The 24,232-nt window shown below is 51.1% G+C and overlaps 1 protein-coding gene across 2 annotated transcripts; it reads right to left on the reverse strand.

Moving 5' to 3' along the window:
- EDN3 (endothelin 3) lies at positions 1 to 22,303 on the reverse strand. Of its 2 annotated transcripts, none has more exons than XM_019757146.2 (5): positions 21,588 to 22,303; positions 20,708 to 20,972; positions 4,624 to 4,794; positions 3,480 to 3,557; positions 1 to 1,677 (listed from the first exon to the last, which is right to left on the reverse strand). In XM_019757146.2, the coding sequence occupies exons 1-5, from the start codon at positions 21,637 to 21,639 to the stop codon at positions 1,674 to 1,676; spliced, it is 570 nt and encodes a 189-aa protein (XP_019612705.2). In that variant the 5' UTR covers positions 21,640 to 22,303; the 3' UTR covers positions 1 to 1,673. The 2 variants fall into 2 exon arrangements, with proteins under 2 accessions (XP_019612705.2, XP_019612703.2); XM_019757144.2 differs by having other exon boundaries at positions 1 to 1,673; positions 21,588 to 22,302.
- Positions 22,304 to 24,232: the final 1,929 nt, after the last annotated feature.

Raw genomic sequence — 24,232 nt, forward strand, 5'->3', positions numbered from 1 at the left:
TCAGAGCAAACGTTGACATCTTTTTATTATGCATTTGACAGTTAGTATTTTCTGAGTGTTAGCGTCTGGATTTCTCGCAGAGATATCATCTTGCCGTTGAGCCCAACAGCGCATATGCATTTTAAAAATGTAATTCAAGCTCTGAGGAACACAAGCTTGGATTTGGGACCCAATTTAAAAACTCTCTACATACAGTGGCTTTATTTTTCACAGAGCCACATGAAGCAGTTGGAGGAGAGAACAGTTTTGCAATAAATAATCGCTTCTCTAAACTATACACAATCCTGCCAGCAAATCCCTTCCGTTTCCTTGGGGTAGATATTCACTTTTATACCTGGAATAACTTATGAAATACAGAGAATTTAGCATTTGGTCAAGGCCAATGCTCCATCATTCACCATCTTACATTTCCCCACATCGTGATCTCGCTCGCACTCAAATGCCACTTCTCCTCTGTCTGCCACGGGGGGAAGGGGTGGAATGGAAGGGAGTGGCCTCTGCCCCGTGATGACCTCACACACCGCTGCACTACCTTTTGACACTCACAGTCATTTCAGAATGGCTGCAAGAAGAGCACAGCTGAAAGGGACAGTGGACCGTCAGGCGTCACCACTCCCAGTTGGTGCCAATTATACAGATAAATAGGAATTTACATAATTTACAAAGACTGTGTGTGGCTTATTTTGAAACCATTGCTCCAAAGATACACATTTATTCATGAAAGCAAATAGAAGATTCCCTCTCATAGCCTTGAACTGGGGCTGCCTTTCCAGCGGCTTCCTGCAAACAAGGCCCGGGGGAGCAAGGCCTTTGGTGCACGGGCCTGGCCGTCTGCAAAGGGCCCGGAAAGTCAGTCAACTGGACAAGAACACGTAGGCTGCTTCCTGTCCCCGAGTTCAAAACCCACAGGTATGAATTTCGTCATTTTCTTGTCACAACGTCAAGGTTTCTCTTTTTTTATCCCTCTGTTTTTTGTTGTTGTTGTTTTTTTAGATATATTCTTCTGGTGGGTACAAGCAAGCACAGATGAAAATTTCTGTCTATATGCTCAAGCTCATCGACTCTTGTACATCTAGCATCTGCTTCTATCGCCGCTGCTGCCCGGCGGCCCACACTAGCCCACGTCATCACACCTATGATCTGTGAGGCTCCAGCCGTCAGCATGCTCCCGCTGCTCGCAGCAGCTGTTACAAGACAACATGTGTTTACATTTGCAAGGAGTTTGCAAATGTCTAGTCGAAAAGTCAAGTCGAAAGCCAGCAACTGGCTTTGCAATGTGCCGTACCTCTCCCGAACCAATTTCCTGCATGAAACCTGAGCCTCAAGCAGCAGGCCCCAGGGCACATCTGCGATCATTTTCCGTTAGGGGAACCGGACCTTTTGGATTGGGGCATTCTTGGTGTAGGGGTGAATTGTTAGGTGAGGACCCTTCGGGTGGGTTTTCTCCCCCAGGCAGAACTCATTCTTTGTCTTCAAAGAGGTGGGAATGTGAACCGAGTCAGAGCAGGACTGAGGCCTCCTAACACAGGGCGCTGCTGGCCTCCTCTCCCAAGGGGCTCCTGAGAGGCGGGAGCAACAGGCAGGCAGAGCTCAGGGAGGGGAGGACCACTGCCGGGCGGCATTGGATGGTGGAGGTCTAAAGCCTACTTGCTCTCTCTGCCCTTGACTTCAACCTATCTTGGAGAAAGGGCGAAAGAAACAAAGAGGTGTTTTACAAAAGGAGAGCTTTGCACCAGCTGAAAAAGGCGATTTCTCCCCTCCTCCCACCCCTTGCATGTCTAGCCTGGTCCTCGTTTTGAATTAAACCTCCTCACCAGTGCTTCTTGGCAATTTCAGAGCCTGCCATCCACCTGGGAAGGTGTGAATATAATAATACCAGCAGATGCGGCCACCAGGAGCTCTCCTGCAGCCTAGGCCCCCCTTTGATTGTCACAAGCTCAGGACAGCAGCAGCCTCCCCTCTGAGAATGTGAATCCAAAATTACTAACTCGAGTCTTGCAAGAAAGTAAGTAGGGACCGTGACTTATAAGGAAAAAGCTTTTCCTTCCCAAGAAAAGCTCCTGTAAGGAGCTTTCTGGGACCCAGTGGGACACCTGTGCCACCATTCTCATGTTCTCAACATTCCACAGAACAATAACAAAAATAGCAAAGTCAAGGTCATGCTTTTTCTGTGCAGGCTTCTCTTGCCGTCCTCGAACACACCCAGCACATTCCTACCCCAGGACCTTTGCACCTCTGCCTGAAATTTCCTTCTCTCCATCATCCTTCTGGCTCACCCCTCTCCCTTTATACCAGTGTCACCTGGCCAGAGAGGCTGCCCCTGTCCACCCAATGCAAAATTGCAGCCACCCCTAATACTTCCTCTCCTTGTTCTGCTTTCCTGTTCTACACACATCTCACTCTGTATATTAGGCATTTGTTTTCTGTCTGCTTCCCCCACTGCTTAAGGTCCAAGAAAGCAGACTCTGCTTTGTGCCCTGATGTGTCCCCAACATCTAGCACACCGCTTGTGTCACAGGTGCTCAACAAAACTTTGCTGAATGAATGAATAAATGATGCAATGGATGGATGGTTTTAATCACATCCCTCCCTTGCTGAGAGGAGTCTGAGTCTGGGGTGACGAAGAGAGAAAGAAGAAAAAGAATAAAGAGGCAAATCGGGGACCAGCTGGGGCCTGACTCATGCTCCCCAGGGACCTCTCATGCCGCCTCGGGCCTCTCTCCCTCTGCTTTTTTATTATGGATGCTGACAGATCCCTCTCTGGGCAACTAGAAATGACCTGCCACTGATCAGGAAAGCCTCCTGTATACCGAGGCTGGTTTAATCCTCCCTTGATCAGTCCCTGTAGGAACCCAAGACACGTCCAGGCGACTCTGTGACCATAAATTACCATCCCATTGCAGGGGTGTAGGCAGGGCATTAATAATGAGTCCTGATTGATAGAATGACAAATAAACCCAGTTTGGCTGCAGGAAACCCTAAGGCTCTCAGACAAAAAAGACAAGCGGGTTAAAAAACATAATAAAACGAATCTGGGGAGACTTAGGGGGCCTGCTACCAAGATGCTGTAATTCACCTCTGTCCAGAGGCACTGGCTCAAAGGAAGAAATGACTGTTTTTCTATAAAGACCATGTTACTACGGGAGCAGAGGCAAAACACGGGGCCCCGGCAGTGTGGGCTCCGAGCAGAGCAGTTGGCTGGCTTTGTCCATGCCCGGTGAGACCCAGGGCTGGACATCACTGCGCTAAAGCCACACGATGCACGTAGTCAGCTCCGAAGGCACAGGGCAGGCTAGCTAGGGGCAGGGCCGTGACAGGCCATCTACAGCTTCAACCTGCTCTGTCTGTCCTCCGAGACGATGTACCACAGGCACCACGGCCTGTTATGTGGCGCCCCACGGACCACCTCTCAGGCCAGATGCCACTCCCACACGTCCTACATGCCCCACAAAGTGCAACACCAACGAAAGCAGCTTCACCTCCTTGGATGCTGGCCTCCATTGGCACCGCTGGCAGTCACTTCTTCTCCGTCCAGTTTTTCTGCTGTCCCTGAATGCCTGTGGTGAGAGGGCTGGTTTTAATGAATTGGCCTGCATTTCCTTGGGGCTGGTTTCTCAGTGTCAGGTGATGACTTCCTCTTCCCCAGAACATGAGCGCATTCGCCAAGGACCACATCTCGGGCACCATTTCTGAAGGCTGAGCACGCAGTCAGGGGATGCCTAATTGAGCCTCAGTTACTCATCGGATGTGAAAGAGACAAGAAGAAAAATGTGGTTGTCACTGGGGTTGCCAGCCAGCAGATCCTGGGCCCCTGGCCACAGTGGTACCTGTTCTGTCCGAGTTTCTTGTGCGTGCACAGGGTGGCACCTGAAGGGGTGCCACCAGGAGGGGTTTCCAGGGTGGCTATGCCTGCTGGGTTGGTGAGTTTCAGCCCAAAGCAAAGAAAAAGGGGAGCAAGCGGCACTAACAGGAAAACCTGTTAAACGAAAACTAAGTTAAACAGCCACCCCCGGTCACTCATTTGAGTCCACACTGAGGCAGTCAAAAGCTCCTCTCCAGCAGCTGATAGACTGCAGGGTCTCAAAGTCGGGGGCCTCCGGGGGCCACAAAGTAAGATGATGAGGACAATGGATCCTTCATGTCCCCCTCAAACATGAGTGGACCCCACTCAGTTCCAGCCTATACTGGCAGGAGAGAATACGGGGTCGATGACCCCAGGGGATTCCATTGGTCGTTTTTAAAGACGTTAAAAATACATATTGGGTGGGGGGAATGGTGTAGGTAATTGTTCAATTTTGCATGTGTTGGCAATTTATTCAGGTTTTGGCAAAGCGCTGTGCAGTCCAGAACGAATAGTCTGGAAACCAGACCCGGCCGTGGCCACAGCGTGGCTCAGTGCGGAGAGGCAGCCAGGAGATGGGGACGGCCTCCCGGAGCTGAGGGCCCACAGCCCCTGTGTGCTCCGTCCCTCACGTCCCGGGCTGCAGGCCCACTGTGGTCAGGGCACGGCTGAGCCCTCCTGCACCACCTGGCAGTTAGACCAATGCCCCCGGCCCCACACCCGGCCTTGCCTGCCTCAGTACAACTGGTACCCGAAACGAGTACGCGAAGAGGTAGGTGTACCTGCCGACAGCCAGCGTCCGGCTGCAGAAGCGCGCACAGGCCCTGTCGTTGCCCTGCACACAAGTGCAGCGTGGTGTCCACTTCGAGGGCTGGCGGCTCCGCGGAAGCCCTGCGGACCTTCTGCCACGGGAGCTTCCTCTGTAGTTGGACAGGCCATAGGGCACAGTCTGCCTGCAAAGGACAGAGCAGTGTCAGGGCCACGTCTGGAGATGCATGCCTGGCCACCCTGACTCATGGGCACGGAGCTGGCGAGCGGGTGCTCACACAGCAACGAGCTGTGTGGTGCAGCGACGTCCCACGGGCTGGTGTCCACACCCTCCCCCTGCACTTTGGGTCTGAGGAAGCCTCTGGAGGGAGTCCTCCACCCTTCCTTTCTGCCCCAACCCTCAGAAAGGGTGCTGGGACCGAAGGGTTGGAAAGATGGGAGGACCTGGGAGAGACGGAGGAAAAAGTCTCCACATCCTTACAGCAGGAGCCAGCAGACGCCTGGGTGTGCACGCGGCTATGTTCAGTCTTTTCAAGATCGAACCACGGTCCTTGCAGAGCAGTTGTGGTTTTTCTTCCTGTACCTAAACCCCTACACAGACATTCCCGTTGACCTGCACACTGGTCCCAGCCTTTCTCCTTGAGCCAATGCCCGGGCCTGGCCATCGATACCAAAAGGACGTCTTCCTAACCCGGCAGCCCGAGGCGGGCCCTGGCTCCCGCCCCGCCTGTCAGAACTTCAGTGCCCACATGAGCCTTGCAGTCTGTGCTGATAGGCCTACAACAATGTAATTACATTCAGAGACACATCCTGGCCTGAAATGTCGCTTCCTTGAAGAGATAAACGCTCTGTGCCCTGTGAGGTGTGGCCAAAGACAGAACTGGCCTTGGGGAAACTCTTAGGAAGAAAAAAGTCTGAAACTATTTACCAATTTTGTTTACAGTTGGAGCTGGGAGGGTGACAGTGTCATTCAGAGCAATAAACATTTAAATTTGTTTCTTATGCTCGTATATATCCAAACCATCGCTCTCCAGAGAAAGGAAGAGAGGATTGCCAGGCAGTTCAGTGGGAAAAAGTTAAAAGCATACGTTTACTACATTAGTACCAATGAACAGGGCTTAGGGGACAAATCACTAATAACCAGAGGAAACTTATGTGATGGAAAGTCACTTCTCCAATAAGTCTCAGTGTTCCTGCCAGGCCCCAAAATGACTGTGAGCCTACGCAGCACCACAAACACCCACCCAAAAGGGGTCCTGACATCTCTGTGTGTCCAAGTCATCAAATTGAATTTACTCTCATTTGAAACACACACCGTGGAGCCTTGCTGGGTGAGGGCAAAGTGGGGGTGCTCCACCGTGACCTGATGCCTGAACGGAACTTCCTCCCTACTGGGTTGGAGGAGAGAGCTAAGGAATGTCACCATATTATTCTATAGAACCATTGGGGTGCTCCCCAGAATGAGGCAGGCCCAAACGGAGCGGTCCGTGTTCACTGAAGGGAGAAGGCAAACAGGGTCCAGTCCTGTTCTGAGCTAAACCTTTGCTAAAAACCCCATTTTTCCTCAGGAATGGGAAATGGGGGGGGGGGGGGTTAGCCAAACAATACAGACATTGTTGCGAGGCAGGATTTGGTTAAAGGTCTATATTTCCCGTAATAGGACCACATTAAATCTCTAAGCACTGACATTAAATCCAGTCCCCCATTTCTTGGTGAAAATTACACTGGAAGACTAACAACTCTCCCATTTTTCCATCAACAGCAAGACCTGCCCTTCTGAAAGTGCTGTCAGTTGGTGATGCATTCATGTGTGCAGAGCTACTCAGCTTCAGCGAAAACATGCGAAAGTGTTTTAAGTAAGGCAAGGAGGCAATGTGGTATTTGTCAATAGAGAAATGCTACTCTCTTTCCCAGCAGCCAAGTGCAAAGAGCTAGTATGCAAACGAGCTTTTGCCATTTTCAAGAATGTTCACAGAGAGGTAGGGCCCCTCCCCTCCCCACTGTGCGAAGGCATGGAACCCCCGGCTCCAAGCCTGGGGTGATTGACGCATGGGCTCTGCTGGCTGACCTGGGCGGGTGGGGGATGATGGAAGCTGACGCACTGCAGGGCCGGCCCCTAACAAGAGTTCCAGCTCCAGTGGTGCCCACCTCCCATAGGCCGAAATGTATAGGTTTTCAATGAATCAGAGAAGCTCTTAGTTCTGCGCTTTACCTGAACAAATATGACTTGAAAACACCTGGAAGTTCAGGCTTAAATTTAGAATTCTGAGGCTCCTTGGAGTTCCGTGTTGAAACATGGCAGCCCAAGGAGATTCAGCATCTTTCCCTCTGTCCTGCTCCATCCCACACCAAGGGGAAGGCGGGCCTTACCCACCCCTGTACGGATACACCCCCCAGCTCCAGCTCCCCCTCCTCCTGCAAGCAGCCACCCTTTGGCCTTGTTCGGTCCCTGGTTTCAGACCTGGGAAGGTACATGAACAGCCCTTGAAGTGAACCCAGGAACATTTGGGTAGGAGATTCCAGGATCCTGAATATTGGAACACGGTCTAGAAGAAGGGCTACTATGTGGCTTTCAGTCCACAGACGCCTCGCAGTGGGTGGGAGACATGGTGAGAGGAGGAACAGAGGCAGACCTCTAGCCCACAGTGCCCGGACAGGGGTCTTTCTTGGCCAGCTCTAAGACTGCATTCCCAGCTCCTCAAAAGTAGGAAGGTCTTCTTTTGTATCTGCCATGGACCTAGCACAAGGTTGGACAAATAAAGACTGTTGCTTGACCAACTTGTAGTTAATTGTGAGATAATCTAGTCTAGCAATTCTGGATTCTTTCCAACCTAAAAAGTTCAATAACCATGAAATTTGATTACATAAAACTAACATTTGCCAAGTATCCACTCTCGTACATTTAGAGGAGATGGTGTGTGTACATGTATATATACACACACACACACACACACACTCACATATATACAGAGAGAGAGAGAGAGAGAGAGAGAGAGAGAGAGAGACTACCTAGTATTATTCTAAGTGTTATTGAGATACAAAAAGACATATAAATGTCTGATGTCTGTGCTTTCAGGACTTCACATGCTACCAGGGTATGAAAACAGGTAAAGGAAACATTATAAACCAATGTGTACAGGTATGTGCAAGGTACACAAGAGCACAGAGAAGGGTTATCTGGTAATTCCATCATTATGTTGTAAAGCACTTACATGAAGATCACTCCACCCTCTCAACAATTTCCTGATCTACAAAAGGGTTGTTAGACTGGATAAGACATGGCACTGCCTGAAAAACACTTACCAAGAGTTAGCAGTAAGTTAATGTTCGCTACTGTTGTTTGCTTATTTGGTCTGGGAATTCAAGTGAGTTGTATCAGGCAGAAAAGTCCCACCGACCACATGTGCATTTGAGATGTGTGACTAAGCAATAAGAGGTGTAATAAGGAATCAGAGTATTAGGTTAAAACTTTGGGTGTACAGGGTGTACGCCGTTCTTTGCCACACTTTCTTGTGGCTGGTCTGTCATTCAACACTGCCCGTCCAATAAGCACTTGTATTTCAATTGCCTTCGTGCCCTTTGTCATTTACTGTTTCTTGAATGGTGAAATGGAAAGACCTAATGGTGGAACCATGAAAATGAAGTTAAATTGGCCAAGAACCTTTGACTAGCATACTCTCTGCCCAAATTGTTTTAGCCTATAGAGTTTGGAACATGCAATTTTCGTCAAGGAAGGCATCTCTTCTATCTATTAACGTTTCAGTTATAACACAGAGCTCCATACAAAAGAGAGGCAAACGAGAAGAGCAATCTAAGAGTCCGTCATCGGCTCTTAGACTAAAGACCCCTCCAGCACACCTACATATGTCTAGTGTCGTGTGTCTTTGAGTAATAAATTGCCCCTCAACATATGTACTCAGAACATTCATTATTTGATTGGGGATGGTGATGTCAGAATCTTATTTATCAGTGTTCCATATTTGCCACTTTTCCCCAAATGTCACCTATAAATGTTACTAAATATTAAGCCTCCAAATCTCTCATATTCATTCTTCATCTGCAGCATCACACTGAAAGCATTTTATTTCTCTCTACAAGAAGCTTTTAAATAAGGAAAGCTGACTTCTTTAAGATTCTGTTCTTAAATTCAGTATTGCCTGTTCATAGTGAATTAATGATCTCCAGCTTTCTAATGAGGAAACTTGCTTCTATCCCTGAATTTTAAAGGAGAGATACAGATATTCCCAAAGGCAGTGAAGGAGCTTCAGTGGCCAAAATTCTAAAGTCTCAGGAAAGTTTATCAAACTGTCACTCTCTTTGGTGGGCTGCAGCCCCTGCAACTAACAACGGCGACCAGACCTGGAGATGAGCTGCGCCTTCCACAACTAAGATTGAAAGGACAACTTGACTTGGATGGAGCTGATGAGTCCTGGGAAAACCACACCACTGTTCCCCAATAAAAAGTCCTGGAAATACACACTATTCCCCAATAAATTCCTGTTCCCCTACCCCAATAAAATCTGTAAAAAAAAAATAAAAAAATTGTCATTCGCTCAAAAACCCAGTTCTCACCCCACCCCCATTAAATGCCATTCAATAAATATCTGCTGAGTGTTTCTGATGAGCAGGCCCTGGACTAGACTCTGGGTGAACATCCCTGAACAAGACAGACAAGGGATCCCTTTCACCCAAAGTTTTAACCTAATGCCGAGACCAGCAAATTGGCATTTGTGGGCTTCATTCAATCGACAGGGTTTTTTATTGTTGGTTTTGTTTTGTGGTTTTTTTACTCTGAAAATTTCACATAAACATCCCAATTTCCAGCTTCTTTTGAATAACTGGTAGTTATACTAACACCACACTCCATCATGGAGACAATTGTCCAGAGCTGAGTGATAGTCATGAGTCATTACCACTCCATTTGCCCCAGCCCCCACCACTCCCAGTTACTTTCCTCTTGTCCTTCTTTGCTCACTTTTGTTACCTTCACGGGCCTTTTGAGTTTACAGCCCCTGGTCTAGTGGCTTGTCCCATAAAGCAAAGCCAGACAGGTCATAGGACACTGTGACAAAATTGGTCCTTGATGCTGTTTTTATAAGTATAGTTGTTTTCAGTTTTAAAAAACCCAGTTCTGACTGACTGTCTCCCCAACAAATAGAACATTTTCACTTCACAATCCCCAATGTCAAGTTGATGACCGATCTCCGTCAGGTCACACTTTTCCTGCTGAAATGAGAAAGCAAGGACGATACTGCCTTCAGGCCCAGGGGACATACTGTACAGAAGGTGTGACGCTGCTGACCAGTCCTGTGGCCAAGAAGAGGAGAAACAAGTGTTTCCCACAGGCAGACAGGCAGGAGGCAGCCCCCAGCTGCCAGGCCCCAGTGGTCATGAGATACCGCCTCCTACCATTCCCCAGGGAAACAGCTTCTAGGCTCCAACACGCTTTCTAACTACGGCTCGATTTCAGGTTTTATTCAATTCCTTCCTTTGAAGGCACCACTCACCTGCTCCTGGAACTTAGAAATATCTTCTTGGGCAAGGGAGAAAGTGTAGGTCGCCTTCATTTATTATCTTTGTAACCTTAACCAGAAAGAACTTCTAGCTAAGAATTTTGTTCTGAAGACAGGGTGCAGTAACTATAGGAAGTGGCTGAATATGCAAAGGCTGAGAATAGCGTCCATTCACTTCAGCAAACATCTAGGGGACCCCCACTATGCGCAAAAGCATGGGGGCACTGGGCGGGCAACACAAGCTCAGATAGGAGTGCCTCTCTCAGAGGACTTAAAAGCCTGGAAATCTCTAGAGCCTGGGGCCAGTGTAGGTTGTTTTCATCTCCTAGAATCCAATCTCTTACCTTCCCCTTGGGGAACTGTCCCTCCATCCTTGTGTGAGGTCTTGGTGAGACTGCCAATCAACGCCTAACCTCTGCCTGCCTAAGGACCCATCAAGCGACTCGAGCTGGACAACCAACCCTCTCTCTCCCAAGACAACTGAGTGGAGCAACTCAAGATCAGAAAGTACTCTGAGCCTCTCAGTGCCAGGTGTCCCCATCCTGCCTTGTCTGTGCCACTGCGCCCTGGGACCCCCGGTCCTGACCCTGGTACCTCTCCTTTCTGAGCCTGGTGCTTTCCCTCTTACATGTGTGTGGGCTACCCTGTGTCTTTCCAATAACTCCTTTCATGCTGTTAGCTGGACTGGGTTTCTGTTGCTTCCGACCAGGGACTGCTAGCTGACCCAGAAGTCACTTTCTTGAGATTGATGCAACCATGATCTCTTGGGTTTAACAGAAAAACCTGGAGACTCTCCAGCTGCCAGGGACAAGTAGAGGTTTTCTTTGTTGCAACAAAGCACAAAAGAATGCGTTCAGAATCAGGACAAAACCCAGCACATTCAGCTGGCTGGAGTCCTTTCTTCCCAGGTGTGCCCACTGTGAAATGTTTGCTTTGGACCACACTGTCCTTTAGGCAGGTGGATGCAAGCACACTCTTCCAAGACGTGCAGAGCCCGGCCCCCTGACACTAGCTTGACCACCTCGGAACTCTTCTCCTCCAGGGAACGTATTCCAGGTCCATTCATCAGACGCTTGTGAAAGTCTGCTGTAGACCAGGCCTCATGCCAGACAACCAGAGGGTGTCCCTCTAACGTCCAGGAAAGAAAACAGGCCAGGAAATCCAGCTCCTCAGCGACCTCATTATACAAGCAGAAAACACACATACTTTCTGATTCTAAAGACTATCACCCAAACCTTCGGCTCACAAACAATGTAGAGCGAACGGGCAATCGGTAGCTTTACTTCCACGGCAGAAAATTCTTGCATCTTTAGTTCAGAAGACCCCACGGCTGACTGCTCATCCAAAACCCGCCAATGTGCAAAGTCCTCCTCCCGTGACCCTCGAGTACCTGGAAATATCAGGCAGGAAGGAGCAATGTGCTATGCTTGGTGGTTACCTTTTTTTAAGACACCCCTCTCCAACCCCCACCCCCAAAACCCAACTTTGGGGTTTATCCAGGACTTAACTGTTTAGGAATTTTACCAGAATCATAACTACGTTCAGAGAAAGTTGAGCACTGACCCCCACCAATCAGACATAAGAAGAGGGGTCATGTCTTCATCTGTACTGCAGGTGTAGCTTCCTTTTTGTCCCTAGGGGTCGACAACAGCTAGATTTTGTCCAGCCAAAGTCACTGGTAGTTTCTGCCTTGGTCACCTCTGCACCGAAGGCAGCCGGAGTGGGAGCTCAATAATACCTCAATTACCTAAAAAATAAACATCTGTTACGGAAGGGAGGGACAGAGGGATGGAGGGACAGAGGGACGGAGGGAGGGACGGAGGGAGGGACGGAGGGAGGGACGGAGGGACGGAGGGAGGGAGGAAGGGTCTAAAATAGCCATGACTTCTAGGTCACATTCAATCTCCCAAACGTATAGACTCCTTGGCTGATTTATTGGATTTCTACTACTGTCATCCTCAATTGGTGGATCTCTGAGGGTCTTTCTAGAAAGAATATGGGTCTCTAGATTACATGAAGCAGAAGAACTGTCTGGATAATAGCCCTGCAGGCCTCTCAGCACCATGGAGGAGAAACCAGAATGCACAGAGAGGCATCAGAGGTGAAACCAGAGGCTCCACGAGGGTTGCAGACACAGGTTTCTGGTCCAAATTGAAGACTAACTCACAGAGAACCCCTGGGTAGCTCCCCTCCCTCTGGGCTTGAGATGAAAGGGCTGGATTTCTGGAAAGGCCTGGCCAGCTCCAAATGCCTCCTAGAGATTCTCAAACATCCTCTGTCACTTGAACATCTCCACACAGCACAATTGCTGGAGAAGACCCAAGCCCTTCCTTCCAGCAATCAAGCCACACCTGAATATGGGGTTCCTGCCTCGCTCAAGTTAAGGGGTCCCCAGGACCCCACCAACTGTATTTAGAAAGCTTTGACCTAACCCGTTTCCACTCTCCCATGTCCTGTTACCCTATAACTGAGCTGAAATATTACCCCATGCCACACACTGTATCATCCCATCAGCTCACAGGGACACAGGCACAGTCGTCCCTGACCCCAGGCACACGTGTGCTGAGGGACACTTAGAGGAAGCACAGGGGTCAGAGAGAGGAGAGTAACAGAAAAATCCTTCTGTGCTTGTTGTGAGGTATGGGGTTTTCGAGAGTTCCGGCTCATAAAAACAGTGAGAGAAATTGAGCCGTCCGACAGGTGGGCAATGGTGCCGTCTACAGACTCGTCCAGATCAGCTGGTCTCCCCTCCATCTGGCCTAACCCAAATGTGTCCCTGCGAGTCAGGCTAGAGTTTCTCTCCCCAACCCCCAGTGACCCCAAAGAATTCCAGGTCGCATGGAGGCATGGGAAGCCCACGTCTGTTTGGCATGGCCTCATTAGGACTTTATGCAAAGCTGCAGACAGATGTGGCCCAAAATAGTTCCCAGCAGTGGAAACAGAAGTGGTGAAACAAGGAGCAGGGCTTTTTTTTTTTCTTTTTTTTTTTTTTTAAGATGGGGTTATTTGGAGAGGGATTAAAAAATATATATACACCATCACATATCCATTTAAACAATCCGCAGAAAGCAAGAGAACATAACCCTGCTGAGGATCAGGACATTTCACCTTGGAAACTCCCACTGAACAACAACATACTTCCCTTCGCAACGATAATAAAGACACCCTCGTTTTCCCCCTAATGGAATTGCTTGCGTCCTTGTGTCATGTCCTTTGGGTAGCTCCGATCCATTAACCACTCACCCCAAACTTAGAAGACCTGAGCCCCCTAGAGATGCAGGCTTTAGCACCAAACCAGAACCCAGGGTCAGGGTGAGGGGGCAGGAGGGGAAGCAAATTGCGAAAGCACAGGTCGGATCCTGCCTTTATTAAAAATGTTGATATTGTGTCAATTACGACATGGCACTTATTTTGATTGTTTTTAACAATGTAAATAACTTATTTTTTTATTGCTGACTTTTCAGCCTCTCCTTAAAGTTTGCACTCGCTCTTTTTTTGTGTCACTCCCCTCACTCTATCCTGGACCCTGCAAGGACCCAGTTGGAAATCAGAGTCATTAAAAATCCAGAAAAGACTCATATACTACTGCTTTCCCACTGACTTGCTTCTGACTTTTGGCAAAGCTGTTTTATGCTCCCCAGGTCATGGGCGAAACTGTCCACCGTGGGCCATTCACACCATCGCAGAGAAGAAGCGTGACGTCTCGGCCATGGCGGCCTCCGTGCCTTTCTCATCAACTCCTGAAATGAATCTGTTTCTGCTTTTTAAATTACTGGGACAGGGCACAGGGCTCCCTGGCTGCCCTGTTCTAGAGTTACTGTTTATGAAGCCCTCCTGCTAAGTTGGCCCTGAGAAGGCCATAAAAGATGAGAAGGCCTGTGTTCTCCATAAGCTCTTGGCTCCTAAGACCCTCAAGCTGGGGCCGATGAGAGAGGCAACCAGACACCCTGTCCTGCCTGTCCGTTCCTGGGAGACTTCGTGGATGAGCAGGAGCTAGAAGCAGCCCTCACTGCGTCTGGACACACAGCTCATCCAAGAGGTCATTGTCTGGATTTATTTTCCTTCTAAGTAAAGCTGCTTCCTATTCCAAAGAGAGGGAAAGTGTGTGCTGTGCGGGTGTCCCATTCTGAAGAACTCTCTGTTTCCATCTGAAACATGACATAGAAGGACAGCAGGTCATTTCCTTGGTAAACATCCAATCTATTTGCTAGCAGTCGTTACACGGGGCTACCTGGAGGTCCGAAGGGGACCCCTCTCTAGCCTCCATCAGACGTGTTGAGATGCTGCAGACCCAGTGCAGAAGGGAGAGCTGGAGGGATGAAGCTGAGGGAGTTCAGCACGGCCAGTGGGGTCTCCTCAGGGAAAGCACTGTTTGCCTCCCAGATTCCTTTGTTTTAAATTCTTGCAGGAATAAACTGCACCAGAGATGTCACAGCCTTTTATGTGCCTTCAGATTTAAGGCCAAGTTCCTAGCTGCAAGGTCCCTTTCATCTAGCAGAAATCCAAATTCTCCCTCCAGGGTCACACAGGGTCACAATCTCTTTGTAGCAAATTTTCTTGCTGAAATCAAACATCCCCCAACTTCAAGTCCGTCCCTTTCTCTCATCCAATTGGGATCAGCTGCTTCTCAACTGAGCCCATCTTTGCTCCTGGACACGCCCTCACCTACTCATACCCACTCGGGGGCAGAAAAGGGGGCTTTCGGGCCCAGCGACTCCAACAGGAAGGTCACCTTGTGTGAGCCGACCTTTCCAACAAACTCTGAAATTTAACCCCAAGGCCCTCAGATTTTAAAAGATATATCTTTCCTTGAAATGTCCTAAGAGATATGCTACTCAAACTCCAAATTTCGATCTGAACATGCACCGGACTTCCAAGGAAATGGAAGGAATGGAAATGGAGGAAGGGAGGAAAAGAGCCAGAGAGTAAAATCATGATCAGTCAGATACCTGAGTTCAAGGTCACTTCTGTCGGGCCGATACCATCTTCTCTTATGTGTCCTTATTTATTTATGTTTTGCAAACAGATGTCCATAGAATTTCCTGGCATCGCCTCCTGGTGACCCACACTTCCGGTCCTGGGCTGGGTGAGATTGGAAATGAGGGTCTCAGGGCCCCATGGGGTCCTCAGTCTGCAAATTGCAAGGCGTTGTATGTTTCCTCTGATGGTCCGGACAAGACCATCACGCAGACAGACCCCTTCCCAAGATCTCATCGTGGAGCGTTTAACAAGAGGTTCTAAATAGATCCCTCAACGTATCCCGAAACGCCAGACCCTAGCCACTGCCCCTGCCGCCCCATTAACAGAGGGAGCCCCAGGCCAGTGGCTTCTGAGCACACCTGGCCCCTTTCCCCAAACATTCCAGTTGTGTACCCAGGTGAGTGGGAAGCAATAGAAAACAAGGAAGGAGGGACAGAAAAGGTGGGACCAAATCTCCTCAAGCCTGGAACAACCTTTGATCACCAGTGTCCTTATCAAGTGGCTTATCAGCTACAGCGGCAGCCTGGGCCGCCTTTCCCAGGATCTGTAATCCTTATGCCAACTGAGTGCTAATAGGCCATCCACTGAGCAGTGTCACTCCACGAGGCTGGGCCAGACCAGGGCCGTGGTCCAAGGAGGCCAACCTCAGCAGTACTTGAGGAAGAACTTTCTACTTACAGCGTCCTCCAACCACAGAACCAGATACAGCAGGCAGGAGGAACAGCCCCTGCCCAGAGGCTGTGTACTTATATTTATGGTCATGTCTTTGTGGTATAGTGTGTTCACCAGATTCCAGCCACTGTCAGAGCACGTCCCTGGTACCTTCTCATGTCATCCTCACATAGCTCTACTCGTAGGCATCACAGCCAATGCCGCCATCATCTGCACCACCATCGCCATCACCTGCATCACCATGACGACCAGAAAGACGGTCCCTCTGCCTCCCTGTCTGCGTCTCCAGCAACAACAGACGCCATCCTGGCTCACGGGTTGGGTACCTGTTATTGGGGTCCCTGAAATCACACGGTGGGTGGACAGCCGACCCCACGTCAGCAGGAGGCTGGGGTACCGGATCCCTCCATTCCACTGAGAGGTCCTACGGTTTGGAAGACCCCTTCTCGGAGACGTGCTGACACGCCTTTCTTGAACAACACAGGGGCAGAGATGCAGCTGCTGAATCGTCGCCTTCAATACAAGTTCCAATGTTTCTATTAACCATTATCACCATTATTATTCTCACTGTACTCCTTTGGGGAGAAAAAGGACCCCACACGAATGCCATTCCGGCTGGTTGCGTTCAGCACGGCATGTTTTGGAGTGGCTAGGTCCGGCACTGTCCTCGAGTTGAGCTGATGTCTGCACCTTACATGTAGACACAGAGAGAAGGTAGGACGACCCCCAGGCCATGCGGCAAGTCAGAGCTCCTAGGTCTGAGGTCGTCCCACGCGTAGGAGTTACAAAGCCCGGATTGTCCAGCATAGTCCTAACTTCAAACGCCCTGCACGGACCTTCTCATAAATCCATCCCTACTTGTCAGCCCGGGTGGGAAACGTGCTCACCCTCACAGCATCACGGTACCTCCTTCTTACACCCTTGGCGGGATTAACAGATGGCAGGTTCCCTCAATTCTTGGGAACAAAGTGGAGAGGAAGGCAGGAGGGCTCCTTCTGGGTGTCCTGCAGCTCCCTGGGCCATTTGATGGGCTGGCTTAACTCTCCAGCCAGGGGGACGGTGGCAGGCATAGGACGGCAGGCCCACTGTGGGGTAGGACAGCCTGTGTGGTTAATTGTATGTGTCCACTTGTCTAGGCCATGGTTCCCAGATATCTGCTCCAACACCAGTCTAGATGTAGCTAGCTGGGAAGATACATTTGGGGTGTGATTATTATTTAAATCAGCAGATGACCCTCCATAATGTGAGTGGGCCTCACCTAAGCAGTTGAAGGCCTTCACAGAAAAGACTGAGGTAACCTAAAGAGGAGGCCATTCTGCTCCAGAATGCCTTTACATTCAAGACTGCAACATCAGCTCCTCTGCGTGTGTGTGTGTGTGTGTGTGTGTGTGTGTATTTGTATAGACATGCATATCTACACACACAGGTCTTACTGGTTCTCTCTGGAGGCCCTGACTAACACAATCCCCCACTTGGTCACGGGACACATCTGTTTTTTGTGTCCCCATGGAGAACAGCCCCATGTGTTTAAGTACGGACGCACATGGACTGCGTATTCACTACCTCTCCCTTATCTTATTGTTGGCCAATTTTCTATGACCATGAGATGGGATGTGCTTTTCTCTGATGTGGGGTTTTGCTTTTATTTTATGTCAGCAATGGAGGGTTGTTGGGGGAGGGGAGGGCTCCCTAACACGGCCAAGGAAAGTCATGAAAATCTCATGGTCCCATGGACTAGCTGTGATCTCAGCCACCTCCACGGGGGCAAGAACTGCAGACACCCAGGACACACCTGCGTCCTCTTTGGGGCCATGCAGGATATAATGGACGTTATGGGCTATGTTCTTGGAGAAATCTCTCTTCCATGGCCATCTGCAGGGTGTGTGGCCTGTGGAGAGCATCCACACACCCTGGAACAAGAAGCCTCACTTGTGGGAGAAAGCCTTGGCGACCAGAAACTCGGTAACAACAAAAACAGGGAACCATCACCAGGCGGCAGGACTCAGCCACAAGCCAGCCATCACGACGGCTCTGCTGTGTGCTGTGTGCTGACCAAAAGGGCTGACCAAGCTCAGGTCCAGAAGAACTAAGTACAGGGAAGAACGTGGGAGAACCAGGGACCCTCATATCTTATACCCGGAAGATACTTCAGGGAGTAACTGGTCTCTCGCACCTGAACTAGACATTAACTTTCCACACGAGAGGCAGGGCAGATCTGAGCAGAAACTCCTGCAGCTTTTAGGTTCTGAACTGTGGCATAACTGGCCGCACTCATAGCATGCCCTCAACCTGGCAAATGTTCTTCCAAAGGAGATTGTTGAGTCCATCTCCATGTGACTGAATGGGCAGTAGGAGGAAAGATAACCAAACCCCGAAAATCATCCAAGTTCAACATTCTTGGTTTAGGCATGAGGGTCAAGGCTCTTTGCGTTCCCAGAGCAGGCAGCAGCAGGGACAGTGGAGAAGTTTCAGAAACCAGAAGGATCTGCTAACGGAGAGGGGGTGACAGCTAAGTGAGAGAAGGAAACACTCAAGAGGTGGGGCTGTGACGGGACCTGGAAAAGACCTCAGTATGCACTTCCGTTGTCCCTTTAGCACAAATCAACCATATTTCAGATTCTTTCGTTTCTCCAAAGGCCTATGTTCCCTGTCCCTAGAGCCCATTTTTCTCACATTGCAACTTTGTCTGAGATATCTTGAAGACAGCAAATGGACTCGTCTACCTATCAACAGAGAGTTTTAGGAAGAAAGGAAGACATGAAAGAGGGCAGGAGGGAGGGAGGGACCGAGGGGCAAAGGAAAGAAAGAAAGAAAAAGATAGACTATCCTGAAACATCGTCCTTATAGAAATTATTTTGCTTGTCTAACTTCAAAACGTTCAAGTCTGGCTATTGTCATTTTTGTTTCCCGAGTAGTTCACGGGCCTCCCAAACACCATATTTAATCCTTCTTTCCTAATGTTTAAAATGAATCAGGGTCAGGGAAGAAAGGAAGAGGTAAATCAAGCTGTGAGAGGAAGGTTAGCTAGTTGTCTGCCCTAGAAAAAGTCCAAGATCCACGGCTTTATCTCGGACCATACAAGACAACTTGAAATTATGAGACAGGATTTCAAACAGATCGCGGGGTATTTGCTCAGCCTCTCGGATGCATTTCATTTCAATCACTTCCCCGCTTCCTTGGGAACTTGGGAACAGGCAGAGAACTGAGGTGGTCTTCAAATCCTCTCCTTGCTCCCCCCTCACTTCCTCTGTCCCCGGCCCCCTGTCCCTAATTTGGCTGGTTTCTTCTTTCTCCTTCTAGATCCACCGCTTGGGGTTCTTGCCAAGGCAGGACTCAGCCCTGCCGTTGACCTCCCTGAGTCCTGGGTTTGGTCAGATCACAATGCCAGGAGGACAGGAAGGGGGACAGGTGTCAGGGTGATGGGGGCTGTAAGGAAAGGTGACCCTGATCACTGTCTGAGAAGAAGGCCGTCAGTCGATGCTGGGCCTGTCCAGGAGCACACACACACCACCACCCCGCCCCGCAACCACACATCCCTGTATCTTCCCCACGAAGAGCTCACTGTGTGGACAAGCCTGAGCAGACACAGCCTGACACGTCAGTTCTGCAATCAGCATCAATGGCATAATCTGTGAGGCCCAGGACAAAATGCAAACGTGGAGACTGGTTCAAAAAGTATGAAGACTCTTAAGATGGCAACAACAGAGAATCAAACTGAGTGAGGACTCTTCTGAGCTCTGACCCTGAGCCTGTGTCCAGGTTGCTGGGTGAAGCTGCCCTGTCTGCCATTCTGGCATATGGGTGACTTTCCAGATCTATCCCACATGTAGTTAAAAGGTCTTGTCACCTAGTTTGAAAGACATTCGACCCCTTGGTTTACCCTACTTTTCACTTCATTCTCCAGGTGTCCATGGAACAAGGTGGGAAGTGAGCCCATCAAAGCTGTCACCCAGAGTGCCCAGAGGTTAATTGGCTCGGGGATGAAGGAAACCGTGAGGGACACAAATTAAGGTGGCTCCCAACACGGTGACAAAGGTGCCTTTCCAAGCCCAGGATTCCCATTTATACCAGTTCCTTGATCAGAAGACCCGGCAGGGTGCTGGGAGTCCCAGGAGACCTCCAGAACACTCAGCGAGCAGAACGTTGAGACATCTGGTCCAAGTCCCAGATTTTGGAGGTCAAGGAGGCAAAGGCCAGATGGCTGGTGACTAGCAAGGTGGAGCCCTCTTTGCTGCTTGCAGGACGATGCTTACGCACAGGGGGTCCTAAACTAGGACGTGAAGGAAGCCAGCAACCCTTCACACAGCACAGTACCCTTTCCAGGGGTCTGGAGAGGGTAGACTTCACAGCAAGGCAGGAGACAGTTCTTAGGGACTGGAGCGGAGAAGGGGAGGCCATCTGTGGCAGTGGCAGTGGTTGACAGTGGGCAACAGGAGCCAGCCCCTGGGAGGAAAGGAGCCTAGCGCCCATGGAATCTCAGCCTGACAGGCAGGTCCTGCCAGGCCCTGCCAAGGCCACCCCAGCGCTCCCTGGAGAGCAGGTTGCTTTCAAGGAATTTGAAACTCCTTGGAACCTGGCAGGGTCAGGAAGGGGGATGGCCCACTTAGCCCCTGGGGCAGGAGATAACTTTCGGGCCTTCTCCATCTCAGAGGGACTTCTCAGGTATCTAATCCCTCTGGCCGGCTCATTTCGCTGGCTAGCAGGGAGGGCTTCCGTTCCACTGGATCAGAAGCTCTGGGATTGGGTTTCTCCCTGGCCAGGCCATCCAAGGGGTGGGGATCACACCGGGACCTGCAGACGGGACCTGGGCTGGCAGGAGGCCCAGCAAGAGTCCAACTGACCCGGTGGGACCAAATCCTGTGGGAGTGGGGAGCTGGGGGCCTGGCCGGGAAGGCCCCGCCCCTCAGGCCTGTCCCCACCAGGGCTCACTCACTCGGGGGTATTGATCCAAATGATGTCCAGGTGGCAGTAGTAGACGCATTCCTTGTCTTTGTAGGTGAAGCACGTGCAGCGCCGGGCTCTGCCGCGCACCGGGCCTCCCTCGGCCGCCTGCGCCTGCCCAGGGCTTTCTGGGCGTGGACCCTGCACTGCCTTCGCCGCCGCAGTCTCCTCGATGTCCCCTTCAGATCTGGCTGCAGGAGTGGCCCGGGGTACCCCGCTTCTGCCAGCATCTCCAGGCTGGGGGCGAGGCACCAATCCTGTAAGAGGCAGATTGAGGGGCTCCTGAGCTCCTGGGTGTGCATGCCCCTGACACTCACCCACCCCGAAACCAGGGAGAGGGCGACCACCAAACTTTCTGCAAAAGTTACAAGCTAGGTGCACTTTCTGTAAGGGCTCCAAGCTATGCCAACTGTTCTGAAAAGTTTACAAAAGCTACATGCCCAGTTTCTGAAAAGTCTGCAAGTTATGTGCATACTTGGTGGAAAGCTTGCAAACTATTTTCATTTTCTGCAAGGTCTGCAAGCTATTTGCGCCCCTTGGAAACTTGCAAGCATTTCTGCACGCTTTCTCAAAACTTTGCAATCATTTTACACAGTTTCTGAGGAGTTTGCAAACTTTTTGAAAAGGTCCCAACTTCAGGAAATATTGACCAAGCTGGCCCAGGCTGCTGGTCTCGCGTCTGCGCGTGGGCTGCAACCTCCAGAGCCCCCGCAGTAGTCCGGGCGGCCAGCTTCTGCCCCCCAGGAGGTGGCGAGCCCAGGAAAGAGGCTGTGCTCCCGCAAGGCACCCTTCCCAGAGTCCCCCCACTCCCCATTCCAGGGTCCTTTTGTGTGAGCTCCCGCCAGGAGAGGCGCGCCGCTCCGCCCGCTTACCTGCGGCGGAGGTCACTGTGAGCCCGAAAAGGAGCCACAGCCCCAGCTCCATGAACCCCGATCAGGCGTGGGAGCACCGGGCTGGGAGGACAGGCGCCTGTGGCTGCGGAAGGGCGCTCCAGCCGGACACAGCGGGCCTCGCCCTCCAGCTGTGGGGGTTCGAGGCCGGCCGCTAGCTCGCTGCGTCCCGGCTCGGCCAGGAGTTGGCTGCGGCGGTCACAAACTTCAGAGCGAGCTGCCCATCCCTGCGCAGGGCTGGCTGGCTGTGGGCTCCAGCTTTTCAGGCTCCCGCACCACCCCCCTTTGCCTCCCCGCCCCCTGGAGGGGCTGGAGCTGCGGCGCGGGGCCTTTGAACCCGGGGCGCACCGAGGGTCGCCTGGCAGGCGCGGGGGGAGCAGGCTCAGAGAGCAGTGGCCAGCGGCGGCGGCGGCGGCGCACCCAGCACAGCGAGGGGCGGGGGCGGCACGCTGGCCCGGTGCAGTGGGGTGGGGGCCAAGACAGCTGCCGAGAGGCCACGCGCGCGCGCGCACACGCACACGCACATTCACTCACACACGCACACGCAGGCACTCACGCCCCCACCCGCTGCTTTGCTGCCCCAGAACCTCCAGTCCCCACCCCTGGAGTAATTGGAGAGATAAGAGGCAGCGCAGAACGGCTGCTATCTTTCATCTCAGGGGCTCAGGGAAAGCAACCTTTCTCAGTGTTCACCTAATGACACCTTTACCCTTAAGACCCGCCTGCCAAGGCCCAGCTCGCACTTTACACTCTACACTCGTGACTCAAGGCACTGGCTCGTCTCCCTGCCTCTCCCAGGAGCTTAGAGCCGGTGGGTGTGGGCAGTGGCCTGGGAGCAAAGTGAACCAAGAAGCAGGGTTAGCGGTCCTAGGGTGTCCCCGGGGTTTGCTTATACCCCTTGCACAGAGGGGTGGCTTCCACGAGAGACAGCTTCCTCTCCCAAGGCAAGGCCTCAGGTCTCTCCCTGTATTTCCTTCATGGTCGTCGGAGTCCACTCGCAGCTCACCTGAGACTTGTCTTCTGCACGGATGCCGCCCAGAAGAGGAGGGCTGGTCTATTGTGTTCTTTACCAAGGCCATCTGTGCAGAGAACAGTGCCTGGGCACATAGGAAGAAAGATTTGTGGATGAATGAATAAATGCTTCCCACGGACTAGGTCCTGGACTGCTGACCTCTGAGGACGCCAAGGAAGCCTGGCGGCCCCTCTCTGACCAGAGTTCCCCGACCGGAGGGAAGGATGGTTAAGAGAGGCCGTGCTCCAAATGTCATTCGGCAGGTCCCTCCCGCCACTGCCCACCCCATCAGCTTGGGTTGGGTGGGAGGTGGCTTTCCCTGGGCAGCCAGAACTCAGCAGGGAGTCACAGCCCTTCCTTGGGGAGGAAGAGAAACAGGTCTGAAGCCCTGGAGTTGCTCCTCATGTCTTAGGGGACTTGTGACATTCCTCCCATGAAAGGTGGAGTTAAACAACCCTTCCCCCACACCCCGTTAGCCTGAACGATCCACTTCTGAAAAACTGCAGCAGAAGTGACATGAATGACTTCTGAGGCGAAGTCCTAAAAGGTGCTACAACTTCCACCTGACTGTCTCTCAGGACACTTGGCCTCTGGACACAGCCACCATGCTGGGAGGAAGCCCCAGCGAGCCCACGTGGAACCATCACATGGAGAAACCTACATGGTGAGAAACAGGCCTCCAAGCCAATAGCCAATGCCAACCACTGCCGTGTGTGTGTGTGTGGATGGGCCTCGGATGACTACAGCCCCCAGCCTTCAAGACTTCCAACTGAGGGCCAGCTGTGCCCCGGTGCCCTGTCTAAATCCTGACCCACAGAACCCCTGAGCATAATAAATGGTCATTTTACACCATTCGATTTTGAGCAATTTGTTACAGAGCCATTGTAACTAAAATAGTTCTCAGTCCGCCCCTGCAATTCCCCTTCCATTCTGCCAGGTCCTCAAATCCAAGTCTAGGAGTGGAGAGTGAAAGACACCATCTTTTAGGGTCACTGGCCGTCAATAAGGACCAATGCTCCGTAGGGGACTGCTGCTTTATTTTTTGTGCTCCATGCTTTGAAAATTAGGAAAATCCGAGACTAGGATTATCTTCTGTTCCCCCTGGGCTAGGATTTACATCACTTCAGGATTATCTATTTCCTTGGAATTAAAATATCCATCACCTATAAAATAAAAAATTATTGGAGGATGGCTGGAAAAAGAGAAAATATGCTAATCCACTAAGAGGGAGAAAAGAGTAGAAGGCAGTTTCCTGGTATGTTCAGACGCATGAAACGTCAGAGCTGCTGAGACCGCTCCCTGGACCAAAACCAACACACGCGGGATGAGCCTGTCACGCACCCGTAGGGGAAGGATACCGGTATACGCTGCCCTTGCCCTCGGATTCTTCTAATCTGGTTGAGAGAACGAAGTGCAAAGACAACCAAGGATACAGGGTGCTCAGACCAGAAGACACCAACCACACAGAGCTGAGAAAAGGAAGTATGTGGTCAGCAGGATAATCAGAGGAGCAGCGTTTAACTGGCCAGTACTGCACCCAGAGCACCCCGATTGGCCGTGGCACCCTCCGTGACAGCCAACAGCACCCACTCGCAGGTCAGAAAGGTCTCCCCTT

Source organism: Rhinolophus sinicus, linkage group LG13 (genome assembly GCF_036562045.2).
Source record: "Rhinolophus sinicus isolate RSC01 linkage group LG13, ASM3656204v1, whole genome shotgun sequence".
Lineage (NCBI taxonomy): Eukaryota > Metazoa > Chordata > Mammalia > Chiroptera > Rhinolophidae > Rhinolophus > Rhinolophus sinicus.